Here is a 26478-nt window from a genome sequence, read left to right on the forward strand (position 1 = left end):
GTCATATCACCAGCCAGATTATCATTTAAGGTAATTCTGATTAGATAAATGCTCCAACTGAGGATGCATAGAGCCATGAAAGGTCACAGGGCCATTTAACCAGTTTTCCTCGTTTGGAGATGTTCAATAGCCCAAGGAATCTCACACCATGGCACAGGTAATTGTCACTGCTATTTTTGACAACAGAGTTCAATTGTGAAGGAATTTTGGCTCATGGAATGGTGTCTGAGAGTGAATGCATGCGATGCTTGACTGGGTTTTCACACCTCACCTGTCCCAGAAATAAAACCATTTCTGATCTCTTTCATCCCCACTTATACCACCTTTTCCACATATTTGTTTCTAAATGATCCCTTTTGACTATTTGAGGTTTGAGAACTATTTTTTAATCAAAATTTTTAACTCAGTAACCTTTCAGGCAGCTATTCCATGTTGGAGTGGCTTAATTTTCTTTTGGAATACTACTGAATCAGCTTGAAAAACTGTTCAATGAATGCCAGAGAGCCAGTGAGGCTGGGAAAAGGGCAGAGATGGAGAGTGGGATTTCCTCTTTTTCTTCACAAATGAGTTTTAAGATTTGGCTTATTTCATGTCACAAAAGTACAGAATGTTTCAGAGTCTCCAGCGTCTGCTCCTAGCAGGTGACAGCTCATGCATCAATCCTTGCTCATGCTTTAGGGTAAAGAATAGCTCCAGGTACTAATATCTACACGGAGATACTAATAGCTCCGGGTATTAATATCTACATGGAGATACTAATATCTTTGTATATTAATATGTTATAATATTAATAACTCCAGATAGGTGGCTCTACACTATTGATCTCTACACTATTTCCTCCTCTTCACAGCGTGGTGAAGCAGGGGCCCACAGCTGTGGCTGCTGTCTGGCACGGCTGTGCCTGAAGTGAATCTGCCAGCAGAGCTGCAGCGTTCAGTTTTCTAAGGGCATGTGAGACAGACACACACCACTGCACTGCCAAGGCTGAAGTGCAGGCCAAAATTCTCTTCAAGGTGTTCTGACCAATATTCCAAACTTTGAGGAGTTGTTTGGTGACTTCAGAGGGGAGATGATGACTGGAGAATCAGATCCCTGGGGTTCCTACTCTCTAAAAAGACACTGACTGCATTTGCTGCTCTGATATTGCTTGTATCAGAGATGTTACCAAAAGAAAATTATCAGATTAATCAACGTTTCCCTGGTGTTTGAAAATGTTAATCGGAAAAGAGCTGTCACCTGATGTAAACAGCCCTAAAAATAATTCCATGTGTAGTTTGTGTAAGAAAACCTGAATGCTGGACATTAAAATTATGACCAGGATTTCAGGGGTGATTCCCCTTGAGTACAGGCAGAAAAATGCAACTTCTTGTTTGATACTTTTTGTATCAAGTCTGAAAACAATTTAGGACTGGACAGCTGCCTCGTGAAATCAAAATACAAAGAAGGAAAGTTTAGCATTAGAGCAGGAGATCATATAGCAGTATATGATACATACATATATACAGTATATATACTGTATATATACTGTATATATGCAGTATATATACAGTAACACAGCATGTTTAGAATTGGACCAGACTAGTCCTTTAACAAGAAAAATACTGAAGTTCTCAACAGAAGGAATCAAATTTCATCATGATCTGAGACTTCGTCTAAGACAAACATATCTCATACTGAAATGTTGAGAGATTATCCCACTATCACTAATGTGCACTTTAAAGAAAAAATACTGCATTTTAAAAAGAAATATCTCAAAGAGAAATAGGATTATTTTTGGCTTTCAAATCAAATTGTTCCCATCAGAGAGAGAAAAATCTGCTGTGATTTTCCAGTCTCCCCTCTCTGTGCTTTCAAATAATTTGTATTTCCTTTCATAGTGGGACAGAATAGTAACACTAAGCAGAAGGCGTGTTATTGCCTCCTTGAAATCTAAACTAACTGAGCATTTTGGGCACTTTTTCCATTCTTAATTACTTGATGCTACTCCCTGTTTTTCTATGCATGGCTTATTTTTCTCTTACTGTGGAAGAACGTACACTGCCAGACACATGACAATGTTCTCCTTTCTTTTGCCACCTTAGCAAGGATGGTGCACAGCACATCTCGCTCTTCATTTTCCTCTATCCAGACACTCTGAGAGGTATCACAATGATTTGTGAAGGTCCTTGTTCTGTTAGAGCCATCAGAGAATGCACCACAATTCATCTTCAGGCATCTAGATTTAGAAACCTACAGAGTATTTGTCTATATGCAAGGTAGGTAGCTAAAATATCCTTACCCTGAAGTGTGGATGCTATCTAGTTGTCCATACTGGAGTCTGGATGCTTGTTATCCTCTTGGGAATGTTTCTGGTTTTCATTCACTGGACTAGAAGGGCTCTGGTGATCCATAGATCCCATGTCACACTCACAGGGGGACAGACATCAGCCACACAGGACCTCTGGAAGATCTACAGCCTTCTGGGTGGGGATCCTGAACCAAAGCAGGACTGCAGGGCACAGAATCCTTCACTGAACCCTTTAGGTTGGAAAAGAGCCCTGAGATCACTGAGTCCAGCTGTTAACCCAGCACTGTCAAACCCACCACTAACCTATGTCCCCAGGTGCCACACCTACAGGGACCATCACTGCCCTGGCAGCCTGTGCCACTGCTTAATACCCTTTCAGGGGGAAAAAAAATATATTTATCCAATGTAAACCTTCTCTGGAGCAAGTTGAGGCCTTTTGCTTTTGTTCTGTCCCTGTTCCCTTGGAACAGAGCTCAACCCTCCCCCCGGCTGTCCCCTCCTGTCAGGAGCTGTGCAGAGCCACAAGGGCCCCCCTGAGCCTCCTTTGCTCCAGGCTCAGCCCCACATCTCCCTTGGTCACTTCTCATCAGACCTGTGCTCCAGACCCTTTCTCAGCTCTGTTCCCTTCTCTGGACATGCTCTCGAGGATCTCAAATGGCTCCCAAAAACTGTGATAAGGGAAGAGAGCAAAGAACTGAATGTCCACTCCTAAACCTCCCTGAATCTCACCAAGATACAAGATTCATGCGCAGAATTTATAATTTGGATGTCTAAAGGTGAGCCTTATTCAGAGTATCCATAATCTCTGTTCTTTTTGATATACCTAAGTCTAAATGGCTTGCATCAAAAGTGATTATCAATCTCTTAATAACGCAGATAACACCAACAGACAGCAAAATGAAAAATAAAAGCACAAATTTAAGAATATGGTTCAAAGGCATGCACCAGTATTCTTGTACATTCTTCATTTCTTGTTTTGAACAATGATGAATATGGAAAATAAAGGCAATATTGCTACATCTACATAATCAGTGTGAATACCCTTGGAAGACAGTCCTTGGAGACAAATTGATCATTTTATATGAATTTTTTATGCCACCTCAGATAAGGCCAATAAATATGTGGAGAATGATGAATGAAAGAAAAAAAAAAGGAAAAAAAAAGAAAACAAATAATTTTGGGGCTCAAATCTAGTTGTGATGTGCTCAGTCCAATCTAAATATTTATTTTCTATATAAAGAAAGGGAATGAGAATTAATTTAGGGATGGTCTATACATGCATTCACATTTTATATAAGAGCAGAAATGTTCTGGAAACTATTTGTACCCTAAATATAAATGTGAATAGAACTTTTAGAATAGATCTAGCAGATGTGTCCCACCTTTGTCCTCTTTTATTTTTAACGAGTTTGTATTTCCCTTGCTTTATACATTTTCATTATTGCACCTTCAAAACCAACACAATCTTTATATCACAGACATTTTTTGGTGCTCATTATATAAACCTAGAATATTTCCAGCCCCATTTTCTATTTTTTTTTTGTCTGAAATTCACCCCCGCGCTTCCAACATCTTATTAAAGATGAATAAATGCATTTTATTTGATGCATTGGTGAACGCAGCACTTCGTTAGGGAACCTCATGGAAATTCATGTGCTTAATGCTAGAGTGCTTTCCATCCCACACCCATTTCAATTAAAGTTTGACATTGACACAGCCTTAATGCCCTCAACTGCTCATTTGACACAATCTCATGCAGTGATATCTCACCAAAACAGGAAGCTGCTCTCGCATCTCGTTTGCATTATGTATTCATTTTAAGATTAGTCACATGGTTAATGAGCATCTTGGAGCCTGTCCAGTTTGCTGCTCTGCGTCGTGTTTCCTTTCCTGACAGTCCACTTGCATTAACTCTCTGTGATGTTGCCAAAGACGGTGCAGACTGTAAATTGTTCTTAGCCATTTGTTCCAGAAAATTATCACATCCACCGCTACTTGGAATTTATGCCCATTGTTGACTACAATTGAATATTAAATGCGCTCTAAAATAATTTAATTTTCACAAAATGCTAAGCTCTGATTTTTTTCTTATATACAGTCTAATACAAATTTTACCCTTCCTCTCCCCCTTTACTTACAAAAGTAATATGTTTCTGTCTCAAAATTTTGAGCTGCAATGCTTGTAGCAAATCTAAAATATGACCACTATACACATTTGATCTTGAAGTGGCATTAAACTCAAAGTGACAGCATTAAAATTAGCAATTCAGGTAGCATTAAACTTTTTATCAATGTTTACTCTATATTTTAAATGAATACTGACACATCTAGTTCTGTATTTATGTGTATGCACACAACATCCGTTAAATTCTTCAAAAGTCTACATAAATCATAAATATAGAGAGAAAAGACATGTAAATAATTCTAAACCTATTTGCATAGCCCTTTCAAGATCAAAATTAACACATTTGAAGTATATGTATGTATAACAAACTATTTCACAGGAATCCACGGAAATTAAAACCAGCTGAAATTATTATTCTACTTCCATGTCAATGCCTAAAATGGGCACTGAAAAGTTTTAAATTATAAAGTGATTGTCAATATTTTGGTAGCCCCAGGGTGATCAACAACTTGCCCTTAAAACTGAAAGTGATAGATTTCTGGGATTTCAGGGACAATGGTGCTGTTTAGAATGGCGCCTCTATTTCACTACCATCTATTTGTTATAGGACAATTAATTCAAAAAAGTCCCATCAGGAGCAAGGAGGGACAACATCAATTTGGTTAGCACTACATCTTTAAATTTTGGCTAAATTTGCACAGTTAAGCATCATGGTCACTGCCATCACAATGTCATATAATAGAAAATAAAGAGAACGTAATAGGTAGTGCAAGAGCATCAGAAAAAATTAGGTGGGTATTTCTTAGAGTCTTTTGTACATGTCAAGCAAATGAGACAATCCACCTTATCTTAATGCTCAGCTGAAGAGCGGTAGTCTCAATAGTTTGATTAACACTGGAAATCTGTGGATTATCATTTAAACACACTATAGAATTTTTTTTCTGGACAGGATCACCCCTTCAGTGACCTCGATAGGAACCTCTCTTCCTTAAAAATGCCCAGAAAAATAAAATTGCAGGTACACAGAACTATTTATCTCCAAAGAAATATCCCCAAAAAAAGTGAGGCCAGGTGCTTATAAAAGTTCAGGACAGCACATAAGTTCCATAAACAAGATAAAAATTGCTGAAGAATGGAAGGGGCCTGGAATGTATGGTACAAGGCAAAGGCTATAAACTGATATCCAGAGAGAGAAGAAAAATTGTATGTAATTTTTTGCTTTGTCACTCAGCCAGCTTGAATATAGATTTCATATGTGGCCCATTTTGTAACTTCTGCATCATCTGCTGGGTTACAATGAGAAACAAAACTCTGGCTGGAGATATCACTGCCCTGATCTTTGATGGTAACTTCCCCATGACACAAAGCATCTCTGTCTATCTCCTCATGACTTTAGAGGAATAACCTTTTCCCCTGAAATCAGGATAGTCTTGGTCCTGGAAGTGCTCATTTTGGATTCCCTTACTTTCTTTAGGCTGATGGGCTAAATAGTAAAAATATGCTACTACTGGATGTGTAACCAAACATGAGATTAATTCTGTGAGTTGAGACCAGTAGCTTAAAAGTAGTAAAAAACAATCTCAAGAGTATAAACTTTTTCAGTGGGCTGTCGTTTGAAAATTATGTGTTTGTTATTATAGATGTGGCAGCAAGTGATTCCTTCTACTTGTTTTTTTTTGTTTTATGTACAATTTTAAGGGGTCATACACAAATTTACCTAAGGAAAAACATAAATATTTAGACAAGATCATTCTCTTCTGTTTAGTATAGCCCAGATAGTAATAAGAATTTTTCAGGATGTCCTCATCATGCTCTGAGAAAGAGAAATGCTCAAGAGAAAAACTTGTACTTCCATTCTGTGTCTAGCCAGCTGGGTGAGATGGAATTCAATAATTCCCTGTTCACTTTTAGCCTCTCTCCTCCTCTTTAGTGTTGGTTTTACTGAGTAGAAACACTTTCTCACCCAAGGAGACCTTCATCGTGATCAAGTCCTCAAGGCATTCCTGCAGTATGTACTTTGAATGAACCATAAGCTTTCCTTCTCTTCATGATTATCTATTATTCATATTGTGGTGGTGTCTAGAGACCAATAAGTTAAGATTATGATGAGATACAATATTGGAATAAATACTGATGGCAGGTGAATAGCTAACAATAAAGATGGATGTAGGTACCTAAGTTAGTGATGTCGATAACTAATAATGTTCCTCTTTTCCAATTAGATTTATTGATTTCATTTTTTTTTTCTGAGAAGAACAAAAGAATTTGTAGCACTTCCAAGGTAGTTTTGCCTTCTTTAGAGATGACACATCCTACTGGTGTTTCGCAATTCTTTTACCAGCTATAAAATTACTAATGACATGAAGAATTTACATATTTTTTCATTATTTAAGTTACAACCATTTACCAAGACCTAAAATCCAGAAAATGTGGAATGTTATAGAAATAACAAATAAAAATTAAAACTGTCATTGTCTGCTCTGTAGAGCGATACAATAATTTTATAGAAGTTAAAGATGAGTTTGAAATACTTGAAAATTTCAAAGAAAACAATTTTTTTTTTGTCTGAGAGGAATTGTTTTCTCTTTTTTTCCCCCAAAGTCTTTGGAAATACAGATGGTTTTAGTGCAGTTTCCACTTATTGGACCCAGTTCTGTCATAATTCTCTTGTTATAATTAAATATTGCACATGGATAGTGTGTATAAATGTAAGCATAAGTAAATCTAAGAAATAAAGGCACTCCTAAATGAATAAACATGCAGTTCTGACAGTCACTCAGCATTTAAAGATTATTTCAGATAAAAACACGTATTGTCATAAAGTGTAAAATAGATACGTGTAAATTTCTATATTCACAAGTTTGTAAAGTAGGTAAACCCAACAAAGTTAGCAGAGTGTAGAGTCCCAGAGCACAACTCTATTTGATTGAGTAGTCATTTGATGTTTTTAGAGGAGGTCAGCTAAGATTTTAACACATGAAATAGCACTAAAATAACAAAACTTAAAAAAGCAGACAAACATATCAGATTCCAGATTAGATTTTTCATATTCTTTAGCAGTTTTGTTCCATATTCTGTAGTTATAAATGCACAACATTAATAGTTATAATGCATGAATGGCAGAAACCTGGTTTTGAAAGAGATTTTGCATAAAGAGCATCAGGAAGAAATATCTATGGTAAGGCCATGACACAATTCAATCGTCATCACAAAATTAAGGTGTAATCTAAAGTTTGCAAATCTTGCTTCTGTCTAAGGGTCTTTTAGAAGCAGCTTCTCATTGTCTCACTGTAGCATTCACATTTTCTGAAAAAATCTCTTTGCCCAGGATTTTTCTCCTGGGAAGCTGAGAGGCTTCAGAGAAAAGGAAAACAATGTTTACCTCATTTGCTTCTCTTGTGCTGTGCTCACATGTGGAATGTGTTTGGAGATTGTTTACTTACAAGTGATTGTTTTATTGGATTCTGGTGTGGATTATTTTGACTCTTTGGCCAATCAGGGCCAAGCTGTTTTGTGACTCTGGAAAGAACCATGAGTTTTTAGCATTCAGTAAGTGTTTTCTGTATTCTTCAGTATAATATAGTATTCTTTAATATAATATAGTATTATAAAGTAATAAATTAATCTTCTGAGAGCAGCGAGTCAAATTCATCATTCCTGCCTTTGTCGAGACATTCCCAGCAAATACAATATCTCAGTCTCACACAGGCAGAGAAACTGAAAGGGATGAAGGGGGGAAAAGCCTGTACTCACCTATAGTTGGGTCATGGTAGTCAGGGAATCGATGACTAATGAACTGCATTGTCATTGCTGCAGAGGAAGGAGAGGGAATTAAAAATAATTATATTACCACAATTAAATAGAAACAGCCAGAAGAACACATGGATAAGTCACTCATGCAAGTATCAGTTCAGATTGTGAGCACAATTTTGTTCTATGTCTACTTCTGCAACAATGCATTGGCTCTACATTGATAACTCAGAGCTGATAAATGAAGAAAAATATGTATTAAACCTCTTTAATTGTCTTAATTTCCAGTCTTCTTTGTACCACTCCTGTGTACCAAGTTTTTAACACTTGGAAAATACTGTTAATCTGATTTTGCATTCAGATTAAAATTGCCATGACAAAAACATAAAACAAGACTTAGAAGACTGATTCATTAAGGTTTTCACAGTGCTACAAAGTGCCAGTTACTGGAGTGTCTAATTTGATTTCTGGTGTATTTAGCAATACCTAATTCATTAAAATTGATGCAACAGATGAAGTCTCCCTTAACTACCCAGCGAACCTTTCTTCTGAAGAGACTGGTTCATGACTGAATATTAATTGCTTTTAGGAAAGTTACATGACACTTCAGGAAAACTGCATTCTGCCATTTGGAATAGGTGGCAAACTATGAAAGTGGAAAGTGAAATAGGTGAAAAGTTTTGAATTGGAAGTGAAATTCCAATTTATGTAGAAACACATAAACTTTCATGTCCTGTCTAACATGACATGTGAAGTTCATTGACCTTGAAAAGCCATGAAAGTAAATTTGGGTATTCAGTGACTACAATAACATCATAGCCATTAGATGAACTTGGGAAGTTACATTTCCTTTGTTTTTTTTCCTCATAAGTTTGAATTTCAAGTAAGTTGAATCTCCCAAAACATGACAGTTGTAAATAAAAACTTTCAAAACTTAAATATGTGAATTCTAATAAAATAGAAGGGGGGAAAATGGTAAAAGAAATTTTTTTAAATAATGCTTGATTTTTAAACAATTTTATTTCTATTTTTTCTCGCATTAAAATTCATGTACAGCTACTATATAGGTAGTTGTTTAAAAAGGTACCCTACCTGAAACATAACTATCAGACACAAAACAAGAAATCCAACATGAGATTTTGCCTCGTGTCTTGAACATCTCAGCTGTTTTCAACAACATGCACAACAGAGGTTATGAGCAAGATGAGAGACATTTTAAAAATCTGCATATAAATATATCGACTTCTCAAACAGCATTGTTTTAGTTTCATGCTTGTCCTTCTCATATTTTCAAGAAACAGAGGCTAGGGAGAAAGTTTTATAAAATTATAAAGAGGAGAAGTATTAAACATTTATTAGCATGTTAATAAATTATTGCATCTTTAGTGTAGACAAATATAAATGCTTAGAAACAGCATTATAAATTCATAGATACCCAGAGAGGGTAACTGTGTAAAAATAAAGCTCATTCAGTCCATATATATTATAGAGCAATAAATCTATCTACAGTCACACTCATGTCTTCTGTATTATATGTTTTCAGATGCATTACTTTTAAGCACTATACATGTTTGACACTTTTATTTCCAGGAGAGATGCTTGTTTTGTTGTTTGGTTTTTTTTTTAAATCGTGACAGAGTTTAGCCACCTCTGTTCTGATTGCTGTTAGTGGTTTATGAAGAACAAATTCATGTCTGATGTGATCTGCCTACTTTGCTCTTAGGAGCTGAGGCAGCTAGCAGAGATGGTGCTCATATGGTTCATGCCTACAGATTTCCAGCTTCCTGAGGCCCTATACCACAAATTAATTCAATTTGCTTCACTACCTGCTAATTTTTCTTGCCAAGCTTTTTTTTTTTTTTCTTTAAAAACCACCCCAAACTATTCTGCATCTGATCTCATTCTGTTTCCTTCTGGAGCTATGCCTGCGTCACAAAATCTGTAGTTATAATTGAAATAAAGATTCTCAGAGGACAGGCAGAACTCATGGTAAATGTTTTTCCTCTCGCCTGAGACAGTCACGAGTCAATACATCATTTATATCCTCATCAAATTCACAAGATTCAAGAGGACTGAAATAATAATGACTGAAAGAATCATGTTGTGTTAAATATCAAATTTTTTATTGTGGCATTCAAAAGTGGAAGTGTTCCAAAGGAATGTGAATGTGAGGACATGGTTTAGTTCAAGCCTTTGCAGTGCCGGGTTAATGGCTGGACTTGAGGATCCCAGAGATCCCCTCCAATCTGAATGGTTCTATGTTTCTATGATTGTATATAAAATTAATCTGGAGAGGTACAGAATTTGAGAAAGGTGTCAAGAGAAACACTCGAAGTAATGAAGTGAAAATGCCTTAAGTTAATCTCCTCAGGAAAATGATGAATAAAAGCTCCCTTCTTTATACATTTTGTCCCACAGTTTCTTCCCTGACAGGCTCCTCCTGTCACCAGGGGAAGAAACTTCTTTGGCATCTTCTTTGGCATCATCCTCTCACCTGAGGATTTTGCACTCTCTCACAGGAAGAGGGTACAGAAGGAATTGAGGTACACTTTTTTTTTAATCACTGAATTACAATGCAAGATAAGGAAATTGGTGTACAGGTAGTGGGAATTGCAACCCATCTTCCTCTGTGCGTTCCTAAAGAGAAGAATTTGCATTTTCTGCTCTATCCAACAGCAGAAAGTATTTTCAGAGCAGGCATAGCTGGTCACTTCATGTAATGGAAAGCCACAACTGATTTGTAGCTACAAAAAAATAAGTTCTTTATATCAGGAGAACAAAGGACAAAGTCTCCAAACATTTGACGCGTAACAACAGCTTTGTCCGGTTCTGCCAGGCATTCCACAGACCTGGCTGCTGGATGTGCAGAAATTAGCTCTGAATGATGGCTGAAGGTTGGTGGAGTGCCTCCCAAAGGAAAAGGACCTTCAATCACCACTGGCATAAAACCAAGAAGCTCAGCTGGAGCCTCGGGAATTAGACCTGCCCTATCTGGGCTTCCCAGCAGGACACCTGCCTCAGCTGGAATACTTCAGCTTCTTCATTGCTACTAACATCAGCCTCAAACTCATTTTCCAGAGTGAATTAATTTTGAAAACTAACAGAAAAATGGTATTGGTATTTCATGCTGTGTGTTGAAAATATTCTCCTTGGTCCCATGGTTTTCCACATCCATTACCTTTTTTTTTTCTCCCCATATAAATTAACACTCATACCTAAAAAATTCAAACTGTCATCGAATATTTTGTGAATTTCTCCTTTGGAAATCCAAATTATGCTACACCAAATTTTTTCAGGTCTATTAATTAGGCACCCTTGATTCTGGTTTATGCCACAAACAAAGCACAAAATGTGTCTTTAAAGCAGGATTTGAAAATAGAACAAATGTCTAGGACTGATTCTTGAATAAATACATATACATGTAAAAACAATATTGGTTAAGAAATGGTTAAGAAACCAAATCAAACCAAGCAAAACCCTTTTAATCCATAGCCGATATTGTGAAACATTTTGAATTGCAAGTTGCCTGAAAATTTTTAATGAATATTTTATGACACTGTGGAGATAATTTCATTTAAATGGGACATGTACATCACACAGAAGCTATGATAAGTAAAAGGATCATTGTTTCAGATGAATAGCATCTTCTTTATATCCATCTGTGGCTAAGCAAATGCAGGTTGCCCCAGCTGAGCAAATGTAAGCCTGACATGCATGTGTAACTATGCAGCTTTAAAGTTTTCCTGTCTCTTTAAAACAAGAAAGGGGTTCAGAGCCTTCAGATCAAATCCTTTACATTTTTTTTCTTTTTTTTTTTTTTGCAAACATGCTCATACCATGTTCATTAACTATTTAAAAGGTTGTAAATTACACCTGTGCTGACATAGAAATATATATGTTTTCTTTAAATAATACACTTAGTCCTGTCTTCTACTTTCAATATAATTTTAAATCCCTCCTAAAATTATTTTATTTTCCACTGAATAAAAAAAAAAATCCCATGCTTACAAAAAGACTGAGGTCACATATTTACTATGAAGCATCCTTTCAACCAGTACAGCAAAAATAAAATTCATCTAAGGAAAGAATTAATCTTAAAATATATATATATGTGTGAGTGGGCTCACAAGCCAATAGGAAAAATGTTTTGATACCCCTACAGCTGTGAAAGCAGATAGAATAGAATCCCACTCTTCTCCTAATTTTTTTCTAAATTTTATTTATACCAAAAACTTTGAAAGCAGTCCTAAACTTATTTTTCAAGGTTGGAGAGTATGTTGCAAGCTTACACAATATTTGTTATGCTAATAGTATCCCTGATGTGAATATTTCATTCTTCCTGTCTCTCTTTATTCACCCAAGAGCTTCCACATATTGACATTCTCCTGGGTGATGGAGTGATTCTATAATAAATCTGTTTCCAACAGAATCTTTACCTTCATCACAAATCCCACATTTTAAACACTCTAACAAAATTACCACAGTAGTTGCATCTCAGAGACCAGTGATTCCACAGGGTAGATACAGATAATTTTAATTTAGATCCACCCTTCCAGTGGATCCTTAACTCATGTTTTCTATAAACATTGAGGTTTCAATGAGACCAGTGTAGAAGATGGACATTAAAAAAAATATAATATGGTAAAGTGAGTGGATTTGAGAATTACTTAATGATGTTCATGAAAAAAGAAGAGAGCACATACGTATCATTACAATAGAGAAGGTGTCAAAGAAACTACAGAGTCCAAAAACAGTGCAGCATGATAAGAGACATTGTCATGGAAAAAGAATAAATAAATATGTTTTATTTAAAAATTTAACATGCAACCTTGGCCCTGTCTATATGGAACATTAAAAACTTTCTAAAACATGGTCAGGGCAAGCTGGACATACCTTATTTTATTATTTAATAAAGAATTTGATTATTAGTAAATATATACAAATTATAGTTTATGAAAATTAGACTATTTCAATAACTAGGCAAGAACTTTATTGCTACTGCTTTATTTCTGAAATACTAAAGAGTTTGAACAGTTCTGGTCTGGTGGTTTCATATCCACAAGGCCTTAGGAATCATCTTCTAAAATGTATTGCCTTTTCAAAAGTTCATGCCTGAAGACTGCAACGTTTACTTCTATTTTGTTAGCTTGGAAAAGATACAAACATCCCTATAAGTAAATATGAATTTTTAAATTGGCATGTTAGATAAATCATCATTTGCAATTATTCCTCTCACCACTGAATTTTAGCCAACAGACACCATCCAAGTGAGGTTCAACAAGGGCTAGTGCTGGATCCTGCACCTGGGTTGGGGCAGCCCTGGGTGTGCAGACAGAGTGGGGAATGGATCCTGGAAAGCAGAGCCACAGAAAGGGACCTGGGGTTCCTGGTCAGTGGCAAGTGGAACCTGAGTCAGCAGTGCCCTGGCAGCCAGGAGGGACATCCCTGTCCTGGGGACATCAGGCCCAGCATCAGCAGCAGGGCAAGGGAGGGGATTGTCCCACCCTGCTCTGGGCCGGGGCTGCCTCACCCTGAGCACTGTGAGCAGTTCTGGGTGCCTTTCTCTACATGAGAAATAATCAAACTATTAGGAGGATCCAGGGGAGGCCATGAGGGTGGTGAAGAGCCCTGGGGGGAAGGAGGGGCTGAGGGCTCTGGGTCTGTGCAGCTGCAGAGGAGGAGGCTGAGGGGAGACCCCAGGGCAGCCCCAGCTCCCTGTGAGGGCACAGGAGGGGCAGGATCTGATCCCTGCTCTGTGACAGGGACAGGAGCCCAGGGAACGGCCTGAAGCTGTGCCAGGGGAGGTTTGGGTTGGGTATCAGGAAAGGTTCCTCACCCAGAGGGTGTTTGGGCACTGGAACAGCTCCCCAGGCAATGGGCACAGCACCAATCCTGGTGGAGCTCCAGAAATGTTTGGACAAAGCTCTCAGGGACAAGGTGGGATTGCTGGGCATGGTCTTGTGCAGGACCAGGAGTCGAACTCAGAGATCCTTACAGCTTCCCTTCCAACTCAGAACACATTTTCATTCCTTTATTCTGTGAATAGTAGGAGGTGAAGATATTAATTTTTTTTCAATAATCTAATAAGCTCTATGAATGGCATTAACACTCACAGCAACTTTGAGTTACTGGAGATACCAATAATTATGAAGTATACTAGGATGAGAAAAAAAATTGCAACCTGAGAAAGATTTCATCTGTGTTCAGTTTCTGAAAGTTTTATGACTCAAGGTTAGAAAGACTGAGAAAAGCAAAAAGTATTAAACAAAAATTTTGCTATGAAACAAATGAGAAATATCTATGAACTAATTTAGACTATGGAACAGGAAATATTTTTAGACATCACATGAGGGATCTTCTGGAACAAGATTCAAACACGGAAAATGGAAAATAACCTTTCTGATTTTAAAGAATTTTTTAAGTGAAAGGATTGAATCAGTGAAAAACTGCATTCTTTTGGAGATTTTTTCACCCCTCTGTTTTCAGTTTCAGGTAGGGAAAATGCTATTTAATGTATAGCATTTTAATAAGGATGACATCTAGAATCAGATACACAACTAATATCATTTCTGGAAATGAAGGTTTGGTTTCCTAGAATATTACATGCTTTAGTTTTCAAAAACTTTACAAAACTTTTCGCTTTCCAGAAAGAAACTTTCATACAGAAAGCATTGTTTTGTAAAACACAAGGATAATTTAAACGGCCCTAGATTTATTATCTTCTTGGGGTGGGAGGCTTAGCAGAAGAACATGAAGGAGTTTAATATACAATTAATGAAGTCACAGCCAGCCCATCTGCAGCCTTTACAGTTTTGAACAAATTATGCTTCATTCCTGAGTTTGTTTTCTTGCAATTTCCTATAAACACTTTTTTCTATTGGCTGGGTGAAGGTTTCTCAAAAGACTATTTGATTGGAATACGTAAGATATCTCCTTTGGTTTTATTTTATCTACACATGCTGCATATATATTACAGTATGTTTATGAATAAAAAACTGATAGGTTTAGTTCCCTGAACAAAACAAAGGAGTGGTGGGGTCTGAGGAGCATTTATTGGGGTGAAAAAGATATGTGAGAAGAAGAGTGATGTCTAATACATGATATTTTTTATTGTACTTCATGAAATTTAAAGAGTAAAGGGCAGGTACCTAGAGATACAGAGCAAATTTTCTAGCAATCAGGGATTTTTGTAGGTTGATTATAGCTATTTGTATGATTGCCCCATGACATGGTAAATGGTAAAGTGTACAACTAGAGAAAAACTTTGATTTCTTTAAAACTGGTTGCAATAAACTCAAAGATTTCACCCCACAAAAATGCACTTTTATCTTCATGGTGCCAGAGGATGTGAGGATTTCTAAGCACAAGTTTTATTGTCTTTTATTCTGTTCTTCCCCAAACTCCACTACAGACTAGATGCACTGAGAGAACAGTCTCAAGACACCTTTGTTGTGGCCCAATACACCCATTTTTATATTGTAAAACCCTTTGAGGAACTGGCCAAAAGCTTTACCACTTGTTTCAGGAGCGAATGCTGCAAGATCTGTGAGCTGAAATTATTAATCTTTTAGGTGTTACAATGCATTATTTATTGAGCATTAGCTCTGAAATGAAGGTAAGCAGAATTTTATTTCTGTGTTAAGCACATTCTGGTGTACTAGAAAAATATAGAAGATTTTTGTAACAAAATCTCCTGCCTAGGCTGGGATGCTGCTATAGCACTGGATTTTTATACCTTTTTTTTTTTTTTTTTTTTGCTAAATTGGTGGGTGTTTTTTTCACCTATATAAGCAGAAGTCCACTGAAAAGAATATCAGGCAGCAGAAAGGAATGATCCTAAAATCAAAAGTCTTTTAAATTTAGTTTGTATTATTAGAATGAAAATATTATTAAACATACAAAACTCCATGCAAATTTTAAACAGAAAATCAAGTTACTGGGGCAGCTGGAGCAGAAACAAAGAACTCTTCCTAATTCACTGTAACTTGCCACTGTAAAGTAAGAGCAGACTGTAATCAAAATATGTTGAGGTGGAGCTGGTGGTAACAGAGAAAGGCAGATGCTTTCTTTGGAAAATAGTCAGTCTTTAATTGCTCCTCTTGCATTAGAATGAAATAAAGGACTCAATGCAGAAAACTATATGTTGAGACAATGAGTAAAAATAAATAATTAGGAACAAGGTGAGTGAAAAAAAAAAGATAGAAAAACATCTTTTGGTTTTGATGATCTTGAATGAATAGATAAAAATCACTACCCAGAGAGCAGTTCTCACCCTGGTCTTTTCTATAATCATTAGATGTAGAGATATGAATTCTCATTATTTTCCTTTAAGGTAGAAAAATGATAAATGCTGGGCAGTGGTTACAGTTTTCCAGCATGGACTGAAGGATGAACAGAGAAAATGTGCAAAATTTTCATCCTAAACAGGAGAAAGTTGTAGGAGAACACCATTCAGGAAAAGTGTCCTCATGTCAGAAAAGTTTCATGTCTTCTGAATCAGCAGTCTAGTGAAAAATGGCTGTACTGAAGACTTCTAACTCCCAATTAATATCTACATCCAGACTCGGTTCCAGGTCAGAAGGCAGAACACACTGCGTTGTAAAATTTGTGTTCAAAATTTCATTTAGTGGTTAAGGAAACAAGGAAGTAGATGAAAGTTGCATTCATCAGAGACATCATCATAATGTGGTACAAATTAACGATAATGATAAGGTAGATTGCTACCACTTACAAACCATTTCCCCCACAGTGTATCCCTGATCCCTTCCCAGAAATTCTCCCATAAAAATACTGAACATTCCCTACCCTGCTTAGCTTATGTGACTTGACAAGATGCCTTAATAAACAGAAATTACTGCTGGTAAATGCTACCATTAGCACGTTTTCCCACCGTGTTTCTTCCATCAAGTTAAAATCAGAGAGAAAACTTAATGTGTCTTCTACTGTTCTTCAGTTAGCAAATCCATTGGCAACTTAAACCTTCCATTAGTGAGCAATCCAAAACATAATGACATAAATAGGTTTTAAAGCAGGCTCCAGGATAATGTGATTTTTAAAGCGGAATACATTAAATAAAGCTAGAAAGACTCAATTTTCACATATTATTTCGGAAAAGAATAGAACTGATCTTGAACCGTTGCAGATAGACACATTTCAATTAAAGTCTATGGATAATACAAATTTTTACAAAGGGAATACAGCAAACAAGAGAAATATAAGGTCACTCTTCATACAAGGGGACTCTGGCTTGCTGCTACCAGCCTCAAGTATCTTAACTTCACTGAGAAAAACACTTTCAAAAAGGGATAAAGCCATTTCATTCAATGGAAAAAAAAAAAAAAAAAAAAACCCTCTCAGCAACCCCATTTATTTCTCTCCCATTCTTTTTTTAACTGTGGACACGTTTCCCTGTAACGACAACTTGAGATGCCCAGGCTTGCTTTGCTCCTGTTTCAGGTAGTGCCAAATTGAGGTTGTTTGCAGCTTTGCTAACATAAACCAGTGGTTAGCTCCTGTGCTTCCTTCCACGCGAAATTACACCCCATGCATCAGGCAGTGAGGAATTGGCAGTGACAGCAGCTGCATTTTCCTGTGAGTGGGAGAGAGTAGCTGCTGTTCTCTAAGGTGGTAACAACTTTTCTGAGCATCAAACCTACGGTTTGGAAAATTGATGGCACGTCAAAGAGGAAGACACAGCTCTTCCATTTAAATCCTCTCAGAAATCTTATCCAGGGTTAAAGTGGAGATGAGGTTTTTATTCATTATTTTCTTTCCAATGCTGGGTTTTCTCAATGTATCAGTTATGGGGAATTGAAGATAAGATCCAGATTCACAGATACAGCTGGGAGCTAATTCTCTTTTACTAAACAGGCTTTAAGTGTTTGTCGGCCCATGGTGATCTGAACTATAACTTTTGTGCCTCTCTCAAACACTCAGGTGTTCTTTTGAAAGTTTATAGAAGCAGGGAATCCTTTAGGTTGGAAAGGACTTCCAAGCCCAACCATTTGCCCAGCACTGCCCAGGCCACCACCAGCCTTTGTCCCCAAGTGCCACATCCTCATGGCTTTTATATCCTCCAGGGATGAGGACTCCAACACTGCCTTGGGCAGCCTGTTTGTAAAGCCTGAAAATGCTTTACAAGCCTTTCAGTAAAGAAATTTTTTCCTAATATTCAATCTAAGCCTTTGGCTCAACTCCAGTCCATTTCTTCTTGTTAACTGGGAGAAGATATTGACCTCCACCAGGTTCCAACCTTCTCTCAAGGCAGTTGTAGGGAGTGATGAGTGGTTTTGATGATTAAAATTATAATCTTGTTTCCTGCTGCTGATATAACTTCCATTGAAATTAAAATACCTTGAGAAAATTGGTTTATGATGAAATTTGAGACAGGAAACTGTACCAAATAAAGGAAAATTTACTGGTTTGGATTGATAATAACAACATTTTTAAAGTATGAAACTGATTTATTAACACTACTGTTATATATTTTACAATAAATTACATATATTTACCCTTCTACTATAAATTAACACGATTTATAGATAATTATTTATCACTTTCATAGTTATTTTTTCATTTCTGTTTATTAATGTAGCTTAATATGCTGGCTTTCCTTTTCAATAAAAATATAAGCAAAATCTAAAACATTGTATTTTTATCAGAAATTCTCTCATCCTTTCTTTCAATATCTGACACGTTTTTTCTTTAATAAGCATGGTAGTCAAATCATATGTAAAGGAAGTAGACTAACAAAGAAGGAAGCATTTCTGAAGATACATCTTAAGTCAGAAAACTGACTACAGAATAATATTAAAATCCCAACAAATATTTTAATTCCTCAAAAACATTTGATTCTTCCCAGAATGTTGTCCTCTATAATTTATTTCCTACACATACATTTAAATTTATATTTCTCTTAGTGGAGTTATTTATCTCAGTGGAGCTAAATCGGCATTTTATGAGTGGAGAAGTGCTCCTCACTGCTGAGGTGACTTTGCACTCAACATATTTTACTTGTCATATCTCAGATGTTTTCTCTCTTAGCTAATTAGGCAACACTTCACAACAAAGTCAAACCTGCTACATTAACTCTTGCACCAACACGAGTTCTTAATGTCTTTGCTACTTTGCTGAAAATGTTTCTGTAAGATCAGGGAAAGGCGAGGTTCCTCAGTTTATTCCCCCTGCATCCACGCATGAACACATCCAAATCTAAAAGCTTGGTAATTACGAACTGTTACCCAAAAATGAATCAAAATATTGAGAAAGCAAGGAAATGAGGATAATGAGACCTTCCTGATGGAGGAGAACTTCTCTGTTGTAACTTAGAATGTGGCTATGCAGGGAAAATAAAAATCACAAAAATAACAAAAATATTTAGAGAGTTCAGAGAAAAAAATTGGCTTCAAAGACCAAGCCCCTGCTCTGAGCAGGGACATCTCCCATTAGGTCAGGTATCTCCAAGTCCCATCCAAGCTGGCCCTGGAATTTTAGACTTGCTGTAATAGACATCCTACCGTTCTAACAGTAGCCTTAACATTTTAAGGACTTGGAAAGGAATATAATATCTTAACATCTAAATACTTCAGAGGCTGAAGTTAATCGGGAAGAAGAGAGTTTCTAGACGCAGAAAACAGCAGGTAATTTGGAGACAAACCAATGGGAAATAATGAGCTATCTCAGAGGACAATACCGACCCTTGCGCTTTCTGTTACTTTCACTTTATGTAGTAATCACTGAAAAACTCCTGAGGAAGTTTTATGTGATTGTGTGAAACTAGGAGAGGTGTTTTGAGCTTTTGACACTGCTACTAGCTTTCTGTGCTTTGGTTATCACCAGCATCTTTTCTGCTTCAGTTTCCAAACCTTCAAGACAACCAAGGCAACACCAACATGGACAGAAAGATCTGAGATTTATGGGATTGCCACATAAGATTTGGCTGTGAATTCATTCCTTAACTGTTCATCTAAAACCAAGTTAGTAAAACCAAGAAATTTTTAACAACAAACTTAACCAATAGTTTCAGCATGAAATTATGTGGAGGAAAGGAGGCAGGAGGCATGAGGTGAAGCATTTTTCACTAGACATTCAAGTCAGTGACAGAGATCAAAAGACTACAAAGAACAACTACAAAAAAGTGAAATGAGGCCTCTCATCCTCTTCCTGCTCTCTCAGTACAAACTTGGCTGGAAGTTGACATCTGCCAAAAGCACATTCATATGGCTTGATACATGTACACGCTACATTTTATGGTGATATATTAACAGCAGGCACAGTTGCCAGACAAGTTGGGGGCGAAAGGTAGCACTTCAGGCACTAAAAGAGGTGATTTATTACAGCATTAGTGAGCCACTGAAAAGGTCAGAAAGCAGCAAAACACATACAAAAAGTTTTAGAGGGTTCATTGTAATTTCACATAGAAAACCTACATTATCCTATTCAGTCCTGTATTCGCAGTGTGAATAAGAAATGCTAAAGCTCTCAATATGAACAACATGGAAAGGCTTGACAAGGTTGGGGTTTTTTTCCTGGAGCTGGAAGGAGATGACTCACGACCCAGGAACACTTAGGCCCCAGAATAGGCTGAGTCTCAGTCTTTCATTCTTCTGGGCTAAACTTTTGTGTAGTTCGTAATGCACTCTCTGCCCTTGGTGTCATTTATTCTGGTGTGAACCAGCTGTCTCAGGGGTTTATGGTGCTATACATCACCTTCACTTGATGGCTGACAGAAGCCCTCTTTGGTGACCCTAGACCTTTCCATGAAAAACCAGCAGCAGGTAAAAAATCCCCACCATACCACTGAGTGACCAAGCCAAACTGAAACAACCTTCCAAATCTTCCCACTCTCTCCAACAAGAACAGTGTACTTATGAAAGTCTTGAAATTTACATTAGAGACAAAATTCTACTCAGGATTTCTGAAATTTGATTTGGAACACAAAACATATTGGGGTGAGATAGATGAATAAAAACATTTTTGAACTTTAAAAAAAATATCCTTAGAATCAAAATTAACTTCTTGTTCATAAAACGCCATAAAAGACAGATATATGTAGCCGTTTATGGATTTTCCTAATTACTGGAAATTTGTTCTATAATCAGATCATCTTAATAAAAATAATTTTGCCCCATGGTCAGGAGATTTACTTCATCTGCTCCATTGTAGGACTAGGTTTTATGTTTTCCCATTCTCTACAGTAATTATAACACTGAAATTTTGCACTGGTGGTGCAGAGGCATCATAACTCATCTCCCTAAAAATCATAACTTGGCAGCTGAAAACCATAGAGAAACGTTTTTAAGACCTTGATAAGCTTATGACTACCTTAAGCACAAAAACCCCACACATCTTCAGGTTGCAACAACTGGAAATGTTCCCTTAAGTGTATATATCTATATGTATTTAAAAAAAAGCATTTAGGCGCCCAGTGAGTAAGATGATATTGAAGTACTCTGCATGCTCACAGCGTGAGGACATTGTGCTATGCTGATTCAGAAATGACTCAGCTCAGTTACCAGAAAAGAGGAGAATCAGGTCTTTTTCAAAGGTACAGTGATATAGATGTGACAGAATGACTCATCTGTCATCAGTGTTTGAGTCAGCAAAGTCTTTGGCTGAATGGCAAGTATTTATAACTGGAAAATAAAGTAACTCAATCAAAAGGAAGTAAGCAAAAAAGATCTGGATATTAAGCCTGGTTTTTAACATCTGACTATGAGGTCATTGCATTCCACAACCTGAACACCATTTTAGTGCCAAATCAAATCCATTGAAAAATCTGCTTTTTGCATTTCTCTGTTTCTGATTCAGAGAATATATATTCTGCAACACTCACCTAAGCACAGAATGAATAATCTCTGTCCATTTTCTTGTGAAAATATATTTTTTCTTTTGCAGTATGTCTTTCACTAGACGTTTTACTTCAGTTTTACATGCATGCATGGTAGGGCTTGGAACCTCTTCCTTTGGGACGTCCTTGCCTAAAAGTATCTTAAACCAAGATACACAGAAATTACTGTGACTTTCTCCATGGATATTAGCTGGCATTTCGTGAAAGTTTTTTACTTGTGCAATGCTCTTTGCACAATGTCCTTCAGCAGGAGTATTTAAATATCTTCAAAATAAACCATAATGAGTGAAATTGTGACTCTGAGATCAGTGGCAAACCTTTCTATTTAGGCTGAAATTTCTCTTTTATCTACATATAACTGTGGGTATTTGCCTTTATGTTTTGCAAATAAATACACTTATCACATATAACTTTCCTTTGGTGCATGTATGATTTTATAGCTCAAAATATTGATGTTTTAATAAAGGGGGGAAGAAGAGATATTAAACACAGCTTTCTGTTTGATTTTTTTTAGTAAAAAAAAATCACTCCTGATTATTTTATAAATCAAAAATATCTTTTTTTGCAAAGAAAGACATTTTTTTTAACACTCAGATCTAGAACTCACCTAATTCTTTTAACCAAGGCATAAAAAAAGAGCTACAATTGTACAGGATCTTCAAATCTGTGCATAGGTAGAACTCAAGCAAATATAGAGTGTATGGACTATGTTCAAATGATTTCCTGCCAATTGCAAATTGACTGATTTCATTTAATGACCAAACAGCAAGAGCTGTCAGTGGCATTTGAGAGGTCTTTATTCTCAGATATGCTACTTCATTCAGTAGATTTGATTTTTCCTCAGAAATTTTCTAACAAATATATATAGAGAGAGGTAGATAAATAGATACAGAGAGAGGGGGGGATGAGATAGAGAGAAAGAAAGAGAAAGATGCATCAGTATTTTCTGGGGGAAAAAAGAAAAGATAACTACAAAATGGTTTCATATTCCATCTTCTCTACAGAGGGATGTAACTCACCCTGTAGGCGCTAAGGAGAGTGGTCACAGCACCAGTGGCAGCTCATGTGAATTTGCCTTATTTTCTGTGTGATAAATTTACCTCTCCAAAAGCATTTTGCAAATTTTTCTCCTTACTCTGATGCAACTTTTGAAAAATAACTTCATGTGAGATCTTTAAGCACTTTTTAAATTGTCAAAGAGGTCCGTAAAACAGGCACTAAAAGTCAAGAAAGCAGAAATAATGCAAAAAGAGCAAATAATAGAAGTGAATTAAACAAAATTTTAGTTACCATTTGAACATCAAAACGTATAATTTCATAGGGAATGTTCTACCTCTAATAATATATGCTTTTGAAGTCAAAACTGGAGCACTTACTTTACTTAAAAGGCAATGAGGCTATTTGTATGTTTAAAGACAAAATTATGCTCATGTGAATTACCAAAATTGGGTATAATCTGCTAATTTGCAAAGTTTAGCAATCCTCAGTGAATTCTCTTAGTATAATTTTAAGTTAGCAGAAAAGTGTAAGATTGAAAATCAAATCAAGCCAAACCAAAAACTATTCTGGAAAGATTTAGATATTTAGAGACACTGTTATTAAAATTACCAATTTAAAGAATAAATGGTGAAATCTGTGGGAAAAAAAAAAAAAAGGTGTGACTTCTAAAATATTTATATCTGAAATAAATAAATATTGTGAAAAACAAAACTTTTGAAGAAACTGAATACGCTACAAGACTTGCATGTCATCTTGGTAATTGGCTAATATGTTGTAGAGTTGACACCCTCACTTTTTTAACTTTTTTATTGATGTTGAAACAATATGGGTAAAATACATCATAAAAGAAAACAGAACTTTGTAAAACCCCCTGACAACTTACAGCTCTGTGATGGTCTCTGAACTATGTGCAGACGAGTGATCCCTCAGGGCACTTTTTGAAGGGCTAAATCCAGGACGGCAGAAGGAAAAGATAAATTTACCTCCCACATATGGGTTTCCTTTTCACCTAGGTCGAAAACAAGTGCTTATGCAGCTGTACAGAGGATAGTTTTGCCTCCTTGGCAGTTTCAACACTCTCAACTAAACCACTCCTTGTTTTCTAACCATAGCAGAGGTCAGACAAACATAAGGTCTGACAAAACAGAGAGATAAATAACCCAGGGAGTGGGATGAGGAGGGAATCTTTATTATTACCTTAAAGACTTGTGTCTCACGGTTTATAGGGAAGCCAAGTAACAAGCAGCAAAGAACATGAAATGTTTATGCATGTCGGTGGAATCCAGTTATTCTCCTCTGTCTTCCTGCCTTCCCCTAATTTACTGTTCTAATCAACAGGCCTATTTTCTGCCCCCTCGCATACCCCCATCCCCCTGACGGGGTTGGCGTAAATAACAAACAGCCCCAGCCCTTGGCTTCGCCAATATGAAACACAGGATACAAAATGAGTTACTGTAAATAACACAGGGGCCGGCGCCGTAAAGCTGTCACCTTTCCCTCCAGGATTTTCCTTCCTAATAGACCTGCACGCTTCCCCTGCTATCATCCACAGTAATTTCTCTTTTTTTTTTTTTTCTAAAAAAGCTGAAGCTGCTATTAGTCAGATAGAAAATCATTTAGGGGCAGCAAGCAAAAGCATGTTTCCTTCATAAACAGCAGGGTCAGCAATAGCCATTAGGAATTTTGAAGTTATTTCTCTGAAAGGGAGGTTCCGGTTCTGCACTCCCTGGCTTTGATGATAAAACTCCTGAGTCTTGGGGAGGTGGGAAGGATCTGACCAAACTCCTTAATACAGACTTGTAGGACACTGAAATGCTGAAGTAATGATATTCCAAGCTACAGCAGGGGATTTATTTGTTTTAGGTGGGTGTATGTCTGCTGCCACCCTACCTGTAATTTTAAATTACAGCTTGAGTCTAATTTCCCAGCTATAAATAAAAGCAAAATTAGGCAAACCATGTATACGGTACATTCCAAATATGTACAGCATAGCAGTTTGAGGTTGACATTTGCCTTACTAAGAGGGAAATCTGATTATTTTTGAGGTCTGTTTGCATAAAACAGTCAAAAGTTCAAAATGTCATGATGTAGTGTAATATTATGAATCTATTACGTACAAATGCAACTATTTCAATGGGTGAGTTGGTACAGCTTTATGAGTTCTTTATGGCCCTTTTTTCATATTTTTTTCAAAAATATTTATTGTCACACTGAAATTCATGCTTACACTAGGGAGAAACCCTGCAAATCTAGTTTTTGCCTACATAGAGACATCTGTGTTCAGTCCTAGAGCTGAATGACTTTCAAATTTGTGCTCTGTCTTCTGGTCTCCATCTGATGTTCACTGAAGCCAGTTTAAAGTGGTGCTCGGGTCATATCCACAGCCCTAAAATGAACATTCATTACAGCAGCTCGGGTGCAGATGTTTGATAAGGCAAATGTTTGTGCAAAAGCTAGGAAGAATGAACATCCCAAATGTCACAGGTGCCTGCAAGTGCAAGGTTTTGACAGGACAATCTGCAGCAGGTAACTTCACCTTTAGAACAGGTGCAGCAGCTTACACACAATATTTAGAATTTAGTTGCAGGAGCCATCTGAGCACAGCAAACATTACAGCAACACCCTGAAGCTCAGAGCTCTGCCAAAAACTGAGAATCACCATCTGGCCCAGCACCAATGGCTGGGCCATTTCTGGGAAGAGACAATTTACAGATTGAGCTCAGGCAATAAAATTCACGTCTCTCATTATAATAGACTTGTGATGATCGTGCACTGACTCAGGGGTTACAAAAACATTAAACCACTAATCCTGCACTGATCCTCACCTTTACCCAAACTAATTGCTCAAAAGTCTACTCAAACTTCTTCTGTGGATAAGATTTAAATCAGAATTTTGTCACTCATTTTATCTGATGATTTCATCACACTTCCCTTTCTTTTTAACCACATTCTGTTGTGACTTTTTTAATGCCTTGAAAAAAATCACAAAGGAACTGCATCCTGCACACCAGCAAGGAGCTGAATTTCCACTTCTTACCTAGGAATTAATGCCATCTCATAGCTCTTCAGAAGAGCTGTTTTTTCCCCCAGTTTTACCAATGTAATGCTCAGGGCACATAAAATGCAAATTTAGACAAAAGAGGAAGACTGCAAGTGGGAGACAACTCTTATTTCTTACCCCTTACCACAATTCCATGCTTCCTAAAAGTTGTCATGGAACTTTGGGTGACAACAGCTTGAGTTTCCCACAGAATCAAATGAAAAAAACTTCACTTATTTTAACTTCTTTTAACATAACTATTGCTAAAATAACTATGTGAGAGGAACATTGCATAAAAGTGACTGAAAGAAAAGGAGTTTATCTTTTCTCTATAGTTTTTTTTTTTTTAGCATTTCAGAAACGTAGACAAAACTAAGCATTCCATTAATTATCTGAAGTTTTCCCTTAGCATAAATCTTGCAGTTGAA

At 36.8% G+C, this 26478-nt stretch overlaps 1 protein-coding gene across 1 annotated transcript in view; it reads right to left on the bottom strand.

Moving 5' to 3' along the window:
* Positions 1-26478, bottom strand: part of RIT2 (Ras like without CAAX 2) — a 177053-nt gene that overhangs the window by 117168 nt on the left and 33407 nt on the right. Inside the window, exon 2 of the mRNA XM_059492365.1 lies at positions 8166-8222. Within this exon, the coding sequence (XP_059348348.1) occupies positions 8166-8222 (57 nt within the window). The remainder of the gene's footprint in view (positions 1-8165; positions 8223-26478) is intronic.

Source organism: Ammospiza nelsoni, chromosome Z (genome assembly GCF_027579445.1).
Source record: "Ammospiza nelsoni isolate bAmmNel1 chromosome Z, bAmmNel1.pri, whole genome shotgun sequence".
In the NCBI taxonomy this organism is placed as follows: Eukaryota; Metazoa; Chordata; class Aves; order Passeriformes; family Passerellidae; genus Ammospiza; species Ammospiza nelsoni.